Consider the following 13,914-nt stretch of genomic DNA (forward strand, 5'->3'; position numbering starts at 1 on the left):
TTATTACGAATATAGGTTGGGGAGAAATGTCATTTACTTATACTGCTGTTTTAGTTTGTTGCTGGCATAACTATCCTAGAGCTTATTTAAAAAAGGATTCTCCACAATATCTGAAATCAACCAGGTCAATTGGCCTTCTCCATTCGGGATCAGTCATAACACGGCAAAGGGTGTTTGTAGTGAAAAGGAGAACCATACATTACAGCTAAATCACAAGGCAATAGCCTCCTGTTGACTGTCCTGACATGGCAGGGGGGTAGGATCCAGGAAAGGGTTAGTGGTGACTGCCATTCTTGAGATGGGGGTAATAAAACCTCATGAAATGTCTTGCTTTTTTAAAACCTGTAAGTAAATATAGCACAAATAAGTGGGAGCGAATCATGCCACTGGTCCTAGCCTGGCATAGTCTGGGCAGGGGCTGTTAAAACTTTCCACCTACCCACATGAATCCTGACCTGCACCCCCCTCTGCTATTCCAGTCCAGGGTCTCCCTCACAGCTCTGCTAGTGCACTGCAGCCCTCCCTCCCCCCGCTATCCTGGACCTCTGCAAATATACCTGCGCCAAGGTCTCTCATGAGCAGAGACTGGCACTTGTGCTGAATTATTGCATTTTGTGCAGTGGCTTCATAATGTGGACAGGCAGGGGCTCAAGTGAGACAATTCCCCCTGAGCCCTTCTGAAAAAAACCAGACCTCCATGTGTGAACTATGGTTAGTGCAGGGTTTGAACCCAGATCTTCAGAGGTGAAGAGTTATTCCATTCTGCCACAACCCGCAGATCCTCAGAACCTCACTCTTTACAGGGCACTGACTCATTCGCCACAATTAGTGAGCCTTGGTAAGGAAGTTTCCCCGTGTTTTCCCCCAGTCTGATACAAGGCCCAGGATCCACTGTTCTGCAGGTGGGAGAAGCAAATGGGTTTTTCTCAGAAAAAGGCTGTTTCCATCTCCACCTTCACCACCTCCTCTCCTTGCACATCCACCCCATTTTCGACCTTCACTGTCATCGGCTCCGTCTCTGCCTCCATGCCCATCTCCATTCCTGTCTCCATGCCTTGACTCTCCATCCCCATGTCTGGTTCTGACTCTAGCTGCTCCTCCCATGCCCTCTCTGCACCCATCTCCCCATGTCCTGACCATTCCCCTTTGTTGTCCTCACGCGTTCCTTTAGGATAATGGAACTTACACACACAGAGATATGCCCAAAGTCCCCTTTGCCATATCCCCTTGTTAACTTTCAGATATTTTCTCCTTTTTTAAATCACACTTTCCTGTCCCAGCGAAACGAGAGGGGCGTGTCCCCCACACTTTTCTCTTACGTTTGCTCTTCAACTGTTTGCCATTCGTGTTTAACAAAATTCATGATGTGACAATAAAACAACCAAATTGCTCTTCTTCCTCTTCCCACAAGACCAACAAGGGCCACACACAGGGCATCACTGACCATCCTAAGATTGCCAATTGGAGAGGCTCAGATGCTGAGCTGTTGAAGGTATATTTCTGATGGTAGCATTTAGCTCCTTGGTGGGGGTCTCCATTCCCTGGGCTCTCATGTTCTGTTTACCACTGGACTTTGGGGGAGCGGGGGTTGGAGGGATGGGGGTGGGAAATATTAAATTGGGGGGCAGGGGCAGGAATATACCCCTGGAAATGTGGATCCAATAGATCCAGTAGCTTCTGTGCATGCTTCTGACAAATGCAGCTGTGTCACATAATCTAGATTTGCAAACAACCACACGCACCCCACCTGATGTTCCCATAGTCCTGGGTCTCTTGAGAGCAGAAGCTGCCAGCTGTGCTAATTTTACAGAGACCCAGCAAAGACCCAGCCATTTCACTTGTGACACCAGCAGGCTTTGAACCCAGATGTTCAAAAAGGGGGTGCTGGCCCTAACCTGCTGTGCTATCTAACTCTGCTTTCCTTCCTCCCTACTCAATGAAACTGCTGAACCCGCTCTATGGCACTTGTGTGGAGAACAACCTCCTGGACAAACCTGCTTCAGGAATTCCACAGGCAGGACCCTTACAAAGTACCCATGGGACCATTGTTGAATGCAATGGGCACCTAAAGAGAACCTGCAAAGCTTTTATCCCTTGATGTGCGCCCAGTGGGCAGCTCTGCGTGCAGATGTATGCATGTACATCCACGTCTGGGGTTGGAACATGCCCACACACACATAGTGACTGCCCCATTGGTGCTTAGGATAGAATAGTACTTAGCATAGCCCTTTGTGTAGATTTACAGAGAGCAGAGTCAGATTGGGGTGTGGTGGGTACTGAGGGCTCTGCAGTTGCCATGTGTATGCTAACGTGGCATATTTTGACCGTCAGTGGTTGAGAAATCGGGAAAAGCCACCAGAGATCTCAAAAGATTTTAGGTGGGCAAGTCCCTCATTGTCCTCATGTCTGCTACTCCTGAGTCAAACTCAGACGTGGGTGTAACCAGCCATGGAAGTCAGTGGGGTTATACCCGTTTACATTGGGTCTGAATTTGGCCCAGTGTGTTGGTTGTTTTTATATAGCAAGATTCTTTCCGAAACCAAAGGCAGGGGAAAACCTCCGAACTTTGCAGCATCTCAGATCTTGAATGCATCGCCATTCAAGGCACAATTATCCCTTTCAGATCCATCTAGGCACTGATATCCTGCTCTCCCAACATCTGTGGAGTTCCCACAACATTCTGCTCTCTTCATGTGTGTGGAATTCCCTGTGGAGCAGAATATTGGATTCTAGATCCACCTTATGGATCTAAGGGGGGAAGTTTCTTGCTCTGAATGAGGTGTTTTATTTCTGTTCTGCAAATCCTGCAGCTTTTGCCTCCCCATCTTGTACTCGGACTGGTAACGAAAGCTGAGCCACGCAGGATTGCTAATGCCAGATCTGTATATATTCCCTCCCCCCGAGTCTGTGTTTCACTGTCCATGTTCCCAGCAGCCAGGATCAAATGCACCATAAGGTCTGTGTCATTTCCAGGTGGCCCTGCAAAGGTGGTGCAATCCCAGCAACGTGCAGCACCGTCCTGCAAGCATCTCTGACCCTGTGTGCCAGCCTTCGAGCCTGATCCACCTGTAAATGATTGCAATTGCTGGTCAGGGTGGTTTGATTTTGTGTGATTTACTTCTTGCTAATTCTGTGCTCTCCATAGGACCAGCTCTCGGCTGACATGTACAATTTCGTGGCCAAAGAAATAGACTATGCAAACTACTTCCAAACTGTAAGTGCCAGTGGGGATTGGGCTTTTCTGACTGTGTCCTTCCCTTGTGCATGCTGTCTCACTGTGTCTGGGCGAGAGACCGGTTGTTAACACCCCTCCTCCAACCCCTACCCAAGTGCCCCATGGTTCCTACGGCGGTGGGAAAGGGACTGAGAGGCTTTTTCCACTGGACCGTATGAACTGGAACCATAAACTCACTGAACATTAAATCACACCAAATGAGGGTAGATCCATCCCCATCGTCGTATCCGCTCATTATACTCCACACCTGAACGTAGCCATTATATGGACAACATACCCCCATATCTCAGTGTCTGGACTTTGACTGGTTAAACTTTTACCCCCAATCGGGGAGATTGCAGATTATGTATTCCTTACGCCAGCAGCTCCTAAACCGAATTTCGCACCCCTTGATAATCTGTACCTTATTCCCTGATAACCAGAAACTTCTATGCCTAAACTCTGTACCGTTTTCTTTTTACTTCAACATTATCTTTCCCTTGTCTTTTCCCCAGTTAATAGAAGTGCAAGCAGAATACCATAGGAAGTCATTAGCACTTTTACAGAACGTGTTGCCTCAGATAAAAGCACAGCAGGGTAAGTGTTTTCTTAATTGACAGTATGCTAAACTAAGATGGATTGGAGCTCGGGGCCCCAGCTGATTAGCAGAGGGCATGATGAGAGAGCCCGCCCTGTCCAGCATTGCACTGTACCCATAGGTGCTGTCTGTCCCCTTTCCTTGAATCATCAGTTTTTGCTCACCACCAGAGGCAGAATTCTGGATAGGGTGGAGCAGGGGCTCTCAGTAGCGAGGCTATCTCACAGACTGTGCCCCCTCCCCGCCCCCCCCAAGTCAGAAGCAGTTCTACCCACCCTGCTCAGCGCTGATTTACTGGGGAGGAAATTCCCCATCATCTCCCCAAGTCACCCCACTCCTGGACAAAACCCTCCTCAGCAGGGTCGCTTTCCCTTAAACTGTCCAAATCAGTTCTCCAACAGTTCCTCCTCTAGCCTCCAAGTCAGTCCCCCCCGGCCCCAGCAAACACAATCAGTGCCCTGCAGCCACTACGGCCCCCTCTCCAGCAGCGACTCTGACCTGTGCACTGTCCCGCCTTCAATCCACTCATCTTATAATGGCTTTTCAGCAACTCCGCTGTCCCTCGCCCACAGGACAGTGACTCGCCTCTCCTCCCCATCCCCACATGGGATCGATTGCCCCCACCGAAACCCAGATCTTCTCCTCCACACGCTTGCCGGCCATTGCCAATTGCACCTCCCTCCACGGAGCTCATCTCTTTTCTAACCCTGGGCCCATCAGGTTCTCTCCTGCTTGCAAACTCTTCTGAGTCCTCTGGCTCATTCAGGCAGCTTGCACCCACCCCAGTCGTCTCCTCCTCCCACTACCAACTGTGTCTGGTCTGGCTGTCCATCAGCCCCATGGGCCTGAGATCAAACGGAGCCAGAATGAAGGGGAACTTAGGCTCTAGGGCATGGGGAGCAGAAGGAAACCTAGTCTAACTGGGCCACCCAACTAGGCTTTCCCCTCATTCTTTCAGTTAACACATGGCCCAGTGTGCAGCACTTATTAGAATTTAAAGAGGGGAGTCTCTTGCTGTTGGATTTCCTTGGGGGAAATAACCTTTCCCTTGTGTCATGTGCACAGGCCATGCAGACTCCTGACCTCCCCGAAAGGAGGTGGATTTCTTCCCTCCCCATTCCCCAGTGCGGAAACTGAGTGACACAGACGCATCCATCCATCCACAGTTACGCACCCTCCGACACATGCACGCAAAGCCTCTTGCACACATACTCACACACACACGTCCACAGCTGTACACGCACACAGCCTCGTGAGCATACGTTTTGCCCTGCACGCGTGTGTGTACACAGGTGCTCATGCACTCTCGCGCTCATGCTTCCGGACATTAAGTAGGAGAGAATTCAGAGGGCCCTTGGGACTGGCTGATCAGCCAGGCTGGGATTGCTTCTAACTGCCCCCTTTAATAATGGAAAGGAATTCCTCAGCCTGCCCAGAAATACAGATACAGGAAAGAGTCTGTCTCTTTCTCTCTCTGCTAAAGAAAACAAACCCTGGAATGCTCAGTCCTAAGCAGCTGTGGGCTGATCTGTTAATGACCGCAGGCTGCATACTCAGGACTTCGCAGTTCCACACTACAAGATCTCCTGGGCCCTAAGAACCTGCCACCTTTTAAAGCAGTGTTGTTTCCCCCACTTTTAAAGCAATGGTCCTGTAGCTATCAGGCCAATGCCCACTAGCAGTCATGCAAACAGCTCGAGTGGTGCTCTTGTTCCCAGGAGCAACCCCATGCAGCTGCAGCTTTATTTCCCCTTTTGGGGACTGCTGCCTGTAAATTACTCCTGCCACCCCCTATAAGTATATTGCAGGGGTGGCCAAACTTACTGACCCTCCGAGCCACATACGATAATCTTCAGAAGTTCAAGAGCCAGATGCACATGCCAAGGCTCAGGGCTTCTGCCCTGCAGTAGGGTGGTGGAGCTAGGGGCTTCAGCCCTGTGGGAGGCACTTGCCATGACATGGGGCTTCAGCAAGAGCGGGGCTGAAGCCCTGAGCCCTGGCAGGCATCTCCCGCGGGGCTGATGCCCCTAGACCCCTCCCCCCACCCTCTAGGCAGGAGCCCCGATCCTCACCATTCCGCTGCAGGGCGGAAATCCCAAGCTCCTCCTCCCAGTCTGGTGGGTGGAGAATGAGGAGTCATGGAGGGCTCTGCAAGCCACAGTTTGGCCTCCCCTGGTATATTGAATACACAAAAGCTAAGAGTTAGAATAGCAGGAGGGTCCCCGTCCCAGTCAGAGCTGCTCCTCAGAGGGTTGCACCGGCCCTTAAAGATCCACCCCTCATCTTTGGATTAAGATACATTGCAACCACAATGCACCATGGTAATCTTGTCCCCTGGGGATTTTCCACCCCAGGAGCCCTGGCAGCGTTTATGCCAGTAGAAGCCCAGTTTGAAGTTTAGCCATGCAGTGAGTGGATGCATTTTGCCCTCTTGCCTCTGGAGACTCGAGTCAAAGTAATAACTCAGGTCACTAGTGAATTGAGTGTGACAGGTCTCACACTCCACCACGTAGCACGATTGGCAGACCCTGGTCAGCCGAGGGAGGCCCAGGACTGGATTGGCCGGGGATGCTCCAGGACAAGATTGAGGGGCATTAAGGGAGCTGGGGCGGGGGAGGGGGGACAACACGGGACGCCATGCACAATGCATGCTTGCTGTTCCGTGTGCGGCTCCTCTCGGCGCTCCCTGCCAGTCCATAGACCTGGATATAGATGCGTCCCGGACGTGCATTAGTCCCCTGCGCGCGTGCAGACACGCGCAAACACACAGACACACAGAAACGTGGGACGTGGGGATGCACAGCCCTGAAACCTCACTGCCAAGGGAGCTCCCTAACTGGCAGAGACATGGCTGCCACAGGAGATGGTGGGGGGCTGGGAACCCGCGCAGCTTCCCCAGCGGGTGAATGCGCTCCCCTAACCCAGCAAGGGTTCCTCTCCCTCCTGCCCGCTCTGCGGATCTGTGTCACAGAAGCCTGGATCGAGAAGCCCTCCTTCGGGAAGCCCCTGGAGGAGCACCTGGCCGTCAGCGGGCGGGAGATCGCCTTCCCCATCGAGGCCTGTGTCACCATGCTGCTGGAGTGCGGAATGCAGGAGGAGGTGAGTCGGGAGCCCCCGAGCTGGGCGGCTTCATTCCAGACACAGATACTCTCCGGCTTTTCTCCCCTCTGAGCACAACGGTCATAAAGATCCCTGCTGCCCTTAAAACCTCTGACCCTTGAAAAGCCCCCTCCTTTATTCCCCCATTGAAACCCCACCCTGGACTGTCTGGTATTTCCAAATCCTCCCATTGCACAATCCTGGGGCAGGCCCTGGAAATCTTGAGGCAAACCCCCTCCTTCAGTTCTTGTGCCCAGCCTTTGGTTCAGCTGGGAGAGCAAACACTGCAGCCTCTTCTCAATCTGTGAATGAGCCTCCTTGGAAACCAGATCCTGGCTTGACTGGTCTTGGATGCACCTGGTGTAAATTGGGAGCAGCCCCACTGAGGTCCCTGGAGATACGCTGGCAGAATTGGGTCCTGGGTCCCTCACTGTGTCCCTTTGGTATAGAGCAAGGCTGCTACTAAAATAGACCATGCTTCCTAAGACGGGCCAAATTCGGTCATGTTATAAAGAGGTGCAGTTGCCATGGAGGCCTCTGGTCCAAACGTGGTGTAGTTTACAATTATTTGGACCCAATTCTCCTCTCGGATCACTTCATGTCCACCGAATTCAATGGCGTCACTCCTGATCTACACCAGGGGTGAGCCCAGCCTGTTCTGTGTGAGGTTTCATTTGCTTGGAAGCCTGCCACCCAGAGAAGCACCCTTTCATATGGCATGGGGAGGTAAGGGAGCACCCTGCTGCTCCCTGAAGCCGCATCCAGTAGCATAAGGAGAGCAGCTGGCTGACTTAACAGAGCTGCTACCACGTCTAACTCCTGGTTTGTGTTTGGAGTCTGTTGCTTTCCTTTGACCTGCCTCCCTTAGACCAGCTCGCTCTGTTAGCACAGTCCTGCGTGATTCCTAGGGCAGTTGGTCTCAGTATTTATCAGTGGCTTTGAGACCTAAGTAATTCCTTGCCTGAAGAAAGCATGTTCCAGTTCAGAACCACATAGGCAAAGTAACATTTTCTTTTTCCTTGCCTTGAAATGAGAGTAGAAAATCAGGAAAGATGATTTAGACACAGCAGGGATTGGAGCATGTTCTGCAGGACTCATGTGCACATGCAACTGTTGCAGTCCTTTTTATTGCATTCACATGGTAGAGACAGAGCTTATAAATATGGAGATAACCGTCCCTCTTCATTACACAGAGACTAGGAAATAACGAATGATGGACAACCCCCTGCAGGTTCAAAGAAGCAACGAAGAGCCCAGATGTTTCTTCAGACCTTGTTGGAAATACTCAGACCCTTTGATCTAGAAAGTTGAGCTGGGAATCTCCTGAGACTGCATGCACCTGATCATTAGCTGGAAAAAAAAAAAAAAGATTCAAAGAAGCAGCTTTGCTCTGTGTTTTGGTGCTTCCAGGCCTTGCCAGGATTGAGAAGTGCAACTGGGGCCAGGTCTACACTAGAGCCCTATATCAGTATAACTACATCGCTCAGGAGTGTGAAAAATACACACCCCTGAGTGACACACCAACCTGTGTAGACAGCGCTATTTCGGCAGGAGAGCTTCTCCGGTTAACATAGCTATTGCCTCTCAGGGAGATGAATTAACCATGCTGATGGGAGAAGCTCTCCTGTCGGCACAGAAGCGTCTTCGCTAAAGCGTCTTCAATGTACGTGAAGACCAGCCCTGAAAAATTGAAAAACAAACTTAAAAAAGAATTGACAAATCTGTTTGTAATCTCCAGGGTAGTTTGATTTGGGAGAAAAACTTTGGGTTGCTTCATCCTTTCTCTTGAGCAGTTCATCCATCCATATAGATCAGAGGTTTCCAAACTTTTCTTATTGTGTACCCCCTTTCCAGATCTACTAGTTGGTCACATACCCCTGCTCTTCTCATCACTGATACTTCGTGTGTTCCTGTTAACACTACCTGTCTTTAGCCATCTGCTCATATTTCACTGTTACGCATGGATATAGTTATAGTGCAATGTATGCAACCGAAAAACCCCCAACCCTGACTAAGTTCTGATCTCAGTTAGACTGGGCAGTTGCTGGGCAATTGAACTCACGCTGTACGGTGACTGGAGATGAGGGCTCTGTATGCCTGTGTCTCTGTGTTCTCATTGGTACATCTTGAAGTAAATTAACTACCATATTGTATATAACAAATTCCCATGGAGTTTTAAAGCTTTGTCTGAGTTGCCTATTATGAAAATGCAATAAATAAGGTAACTAAGTAAAATCCACCATCACACAATTTCTCCTGTGTACCGCCCAGAGATGTCTCGAATATACCCAGTGGTGCGCATATCACAGTTCGGGACCCCCTGCCTTTGGCACCATCACCATTAACAAAGACGCTGATGCCGCTGCTGGTCATGCTGGGGTCAGAACAGACACCCCCTCGCTCCCCAATAGCTGTCAGCGTAACCACTGGTCAGTGTGTGTAACGGGTCCCCATCTTAGCCTGATCCAGGGGGAATGCGAGTCTTACAGCTGTCAGCTAGAGACCATGGCTCTTGATGTACAGACTTTAGCGCTGGAGATCCCTGGTTGGCCAAGATGGCAGCTGATCCATCGCCTTGCTGGGGCTACCAGGAGTACAGGCTTGTTTGTGTCAGCAAAGAGAGCAGGTGTGACTTGAAGTGGCCCAGGGCACAGATATATGGAGTATCAAAGGGCTGTTCCACAAAGACACTCCTCGCACCATGTCTAATCTGCCCAGTTCCGTAGTTTCTAGGCCCCATGAGCCAGGCCCCCAGCTGGAATTGCTCCATAGATACTGATTTACAGCAGCTGAGGATCTGACCCTAAACCCCACTTCTGTTCTGTGTGTAAGTCAGGTGAGTTACAGGGATTCCCACGCTTCCTACGTCAGTGATTTCCTACTAAACCACATCCAACGTGACATTGCTAGGTCAGAGCATGATCCCTAGGCTGGGTATCAAGCTGGCACCCGGGTCACTCTGGGGCCTGTGCCCTCGGGGCGCTGTGTTCTGCTGCTGCCATGATTTTAGAAGTTTCCTGCTGGGGCTGACGTCTCTCCTGTCTCCTTTGCCCGAAGGGTCTCTTCAGGGTGGCTCCTTCTGCATCCAAGTTAAAGAAGCTCAAGGCGGCTCTTGACTGCTGCGTAGTGGACGTGCAGGAGTATTCAGCAGACCCCCATGCCATTGCAGGTAAAGGGCATTGCCACCTAGGCTTTGGTAACAAGATTATGTGCTACTCTAGATGATCCTCTTCCAGTGGAGGATCTCCAAGCAATGAGCACGCTGTACTGGACTCAGCCTGTGCAGTGGGAAGTCCTATTGCCTGAACTCGGTGGGAAGTTTTCCAGCAGAATCGTTTCTCCATCCGAAAGTGCGGACTCATTGAAAGCCAAATGTGTTTGTGGAAACGTGTTGCTTCTGATGACATTTTGTTTAGTAAAAAAGCAGAGTGGAGCTTTCTGACGCAGTCAGGATGCAGCTTTTCGATTGGCCATTTTGAAATGACTTTTTGTTTCCGTTTTTTAAAAAAATGATGGTTAAAAAGCCGAAATTGGAGCAAACAGTTTCAATTTAATCAAAATGAAACTTTTTGAGCTGAAACAATTTTTTTTCCAGAATTTTGGTTCATAGGAAAATTTGGAAATTTGGGGGAGAGGGGGTTCTCCCGTTTCAGAATGAAAAAATTTTGAAATGGGAGAACGACCCCTGAAATGGAAAACCCATTTTCCCCCAAGCTGTATTACTGTCCCATGCAACTATGCATTTGTGATCTGCTGCTGTCATTTCTGGGAAACAAGTAAAGAGGCAGGGCCCTTCTGTAGGGGCCTCCCATAAGGGTTAAAACTCAGTCTGCTAGGGAAGAGTCTTTTGGTGTTTCATTATATAGTTTTTTGAGTGACCTGTTCACTAGAGGAAAGTTATTAACAAAGAGTCTGAACTCTATTGCCCTGTTCAATTCTAAGCTTGAGGAGAAAATTAGAATCGTTGAGGAGCCTTATCAATCTGTTAACATCAAGTACTGATTTAACTCTAGACATAGGTAGTGTAAAACAATTGTGTTATGCTTTAACTGAATGAATGGACCAAATTGTGCTCTTATGCTACTGTAAATTCTGGAATAACTATTCTGGAGTTACATCCAATTTACAACAATGCAGGAATAAACTTTGGTTCATTATCTCTTCACTTTAAACACATAACAAATGTATGAAAAACAAATTGAGAAGTATAAATGTAACCATATTGGAGATTAAGGAGAGATAGGAAAAATTGTGGATTTGTTTGATGCCAGTTTGGAAATAAAATTTGTCCTCTCCTTAAACACTAAATACATATATAAATTATACCTACTAACATCAGTGCTTCTAAATCTTCAGTTTCCCCTGGAGACATTCGTCAAACTATTCTAGCGGTCTCTATTTTCTGTGCTTGTCTACGGTCCTGTTCATTGCAGTTGAGGACGAAAAAATAGTTTTGGTCAGAATCGTTGATGAACCCCCAGGTTCAGACTTTCCCTGGTTTATTGTGATGAACAGATTTGCCAGTAAATGTTACATTTAAAAAAATAAATCTAAATGATAGTACACACACTGTGCTTATTCTGTTTAGCCAAGTTACCGGTCAAGCTAAAGCAACTCAAATACAATTGTAATAACCATGAGACGCTCCGAAAATATAGTGACGAGTGTGGGATGTGTGGATCGATAATTAGATAGTTTTTTATTCTTTTGTAACTGAGTTTCCAACCTGGTTGTTACCAATTCTGTCGGTGAACAAGAGGGTTTTTGAATGAGGCCCCCTCCTTACTGGCTTGCTAAATATTGATTTGGTTTGGATAAAACTTTTTGTATTTGCGTCCCTGGTGGGCTTTGAGGCCAAGTTTTTCAAAGACACCTGGATGATTTGGACTCCAAATTCCCATCAATTTTAAGGAGACCTGGGCACTCGCATCCCATTTGCCGCTTTTGAAAATGCCATAGGTCCGTATGGTGAGATACCATGGAGCGCTGTGACAGTCGCACGCTTCCACAGCGTTAAGATGATGTTCCTTTCTTGATCCAAGGTGGTTTCCCTTCTCTTTCCAGACCTGATCTTGGGAGGTGCTGAGCACCCTAGGCAGCAGTAATAGCAGTTACAGGGCAGTCCCTCAGTGCTTTGCAGGATTTGTTCCTCAATGAAATGCGGGTCTGATCTTGCTCCCATTGAAGCCAGGGATGCTGCTCAGTCCAATGTCACGGGGCAGAGTGAGAACAACAGAAATGGCGAATGTTTGACAAGATTATTAGGATGTTAATCAGTTTTCTTGGCTTTGATTGAAATCACATTAATAAGGCTGCTGGGCAGAACATACAGCCTGGCCTTTGCGCTTCATTGAAGGGGCTAAAGTCCCATGCCCAGAGACCAGCCAAGATCCTTACCCTTCAACCCAGGAAAGCGTCCTACTTTGGTACTGACTGGCCAGTGTTCCCTTCTGTCTCCTAGGGGCGCTGAAGTCCTATCTCCGAGAGCTTCCAGAGCCTCTCATGACCTTTGAGCTCTATGACGAATGGATTCAAGCTTCCAAGTGAGTCCCAAACGCACTTTCCTTTGTCCTTGGCCTCATCTTCTTCCTCGCCACCCACAATGAGCAATCAAAAGTACTGGAGTAAGCGGGGCTGAAATGCGTTCTACATACAGCCCATATGGAGAGGCATCTTCCATGTTGGGAATTGCAGAGCCAGCTGCTGAATGACTTTGTCATGTACCTTCGACCTCTCACCTGTTCTCTGCCCCTGCCAATCCAGCTCTCCAGGGTTCACCCAGAGGCTGCTCAAGACAATCTGAAGCCCAGGGCAAAACGTCAGTGTGCTGCCCCCGGCGGTGTCACAGGCCCGTCTACGGGAAAGTGAATTGCAGAGCACTCTAGCCGTCCCGTGTAGACCCTCCTGGTGCAAACTGAAAGGTACCTAGCGTGCATTAATAGAGTCCTGTTTGAAACAGGATGACGTCAGCACGAAGTAGGCACCCGCAGGGTCTGCGGCGTTCAGTTAGAGCGCTACGTGTTCGAGCTCGCTGCAATTCATACCCCGTGTAGATCGGTCTGCAGAGCTGTGTAGCTTCTCCCAGAAATCTGCCTCTAGCTAAAGCAGCCCTGGGCTTCCTCTCACATCCCAGATGCCTCAGCAGCTTCAAATCACTCCTGATGTTTTCACCTTTGGCCCCCAAATGTGGAACTTTTCCCAAAATTGCCCCTGCTCAAGGACGAGGACGGGCAAGCTGGAGTCCTGCAGGGGCTTAAAGTGTCAGAGCTTTAGAGCTTGGCATTCAGAGTCCCTGCAGGGCTAGAAACAGGTACTTTAGCCCATTCGGAAGGTGAGATTCCTGCTGGGAGAGGCAGCGTGCATGTCTAGCTCTGAAAGGGCCAGATGTCAGGCCTTAAAGTCGTGGAATTTTTGGGTAGTGAAGAGTTGTTCTTTAGAGGCTTATATGGACTCCCTCTGAATCCTGTGTAGTGGGGCTGATGGTAATCTAGCTCTGCAGGGGGTTGGATGTGAAAATATAGATGAGATCTCCATGGCTGAGGAGCTGATAGCAGTGTGACTAAGGGATGCGAAACTTCCAGAGGAAGGATGGTCTAGTGGCCAGGTGCCAGCCTGAGGCTGGATCTGAACTCTGGTATCCCCTGCTCGGCCACAGATTTCCTGTATGACCTTGGGCTAGTCACTTAGCCTCTATGTGTTCAGTTCCACATCTATGAGATGGAGATGACAGCACTGCTCTGCCTCAGAGTGGGGCTCGGAGGAGAATACATCAAAGTTTGTGAGGCGCTCAGTTCAGTAATGGTGACCGGATAAGCACCGAAGCGCTTGTCTACATGGCAACCTTCTGCTTGCTGCTACTCGAAAGTGCTGTACATCAAGCTGCCCTCCAGGCTTCGCACTGCACTCTCGCTGCATCCACACGGGACCCCCTGCCTTGCCACACAGTAACTTGCGATGTGGACAAGCCCAGAGGTAGCTAGCTAGACCCTCCCCGTGACGTGCC

At 49.4% G+C, this 13,914-nt stretch overlaps 1 protein-coding gene across 14 annotated transcripts in view; it reads left to right on the top strand.

Annotated features, from left to right (window-relative positions):
* ARHGAP44 (Rho GTPase activating protein 44) overlaps positions 1 to 13,914 on the top strand; it is a 144,378-nt gene that overhangs the window by 104,166 nt on the left and 26,298 nt on the right. For 10 of the 14 annotated variants that reach the window (XR_012641951.1, XM_074972146.1, XM_074972144.1 and 7 more), the window contains 6 exons: positions 1,412 to 1,492; positions 3,146 to 3,214; positions 3,730 to 3,811; positions 6,784 to 6,911; positions 9,969 to 10,080; positions 12,373 to 12,454. Coding sequence is in view for 13 of the 14 variants with exons in the window: in XM_074972146.1 (XP_074828247.1) it covers positions 1,412 to 1,492; positions 3,146 to 3,214; positions 3,730 to 3,811; positions 6,784 to 6,911; positions 9,969 to 10,080; positions 12,373 to 12,454 (554 nt within the window). In the remaining variant the exon portion in view is untranslated. The remainder of the gene's footprint in view (positions 1 to 1,411; positions 1,493 to 3,145; positions 3,215 to 3,729; positions 3,812 to 6,783; positions 6,912 to 9,968; positions 10,081 to 12,372; positions 12,455 to 13,914) is intronic. The other 4 variants (XM_074972138.1, XM_074972140.1, XM_074972147.1 and 1 more) reach the window with 1 other exon arrangement.

This window comes from Natator depressus, chromosome 14, assembly GCF_965152275.1.
Source record: "Natator depressus isolate rNatDep1 chromosome 14, rNatDep2.hap1, whole genome shotgun sequence".
NCBI lineage: Eukaryota > Metazoa > Chordata > Testudines > Cheloniidae > Natator > Natator depressus.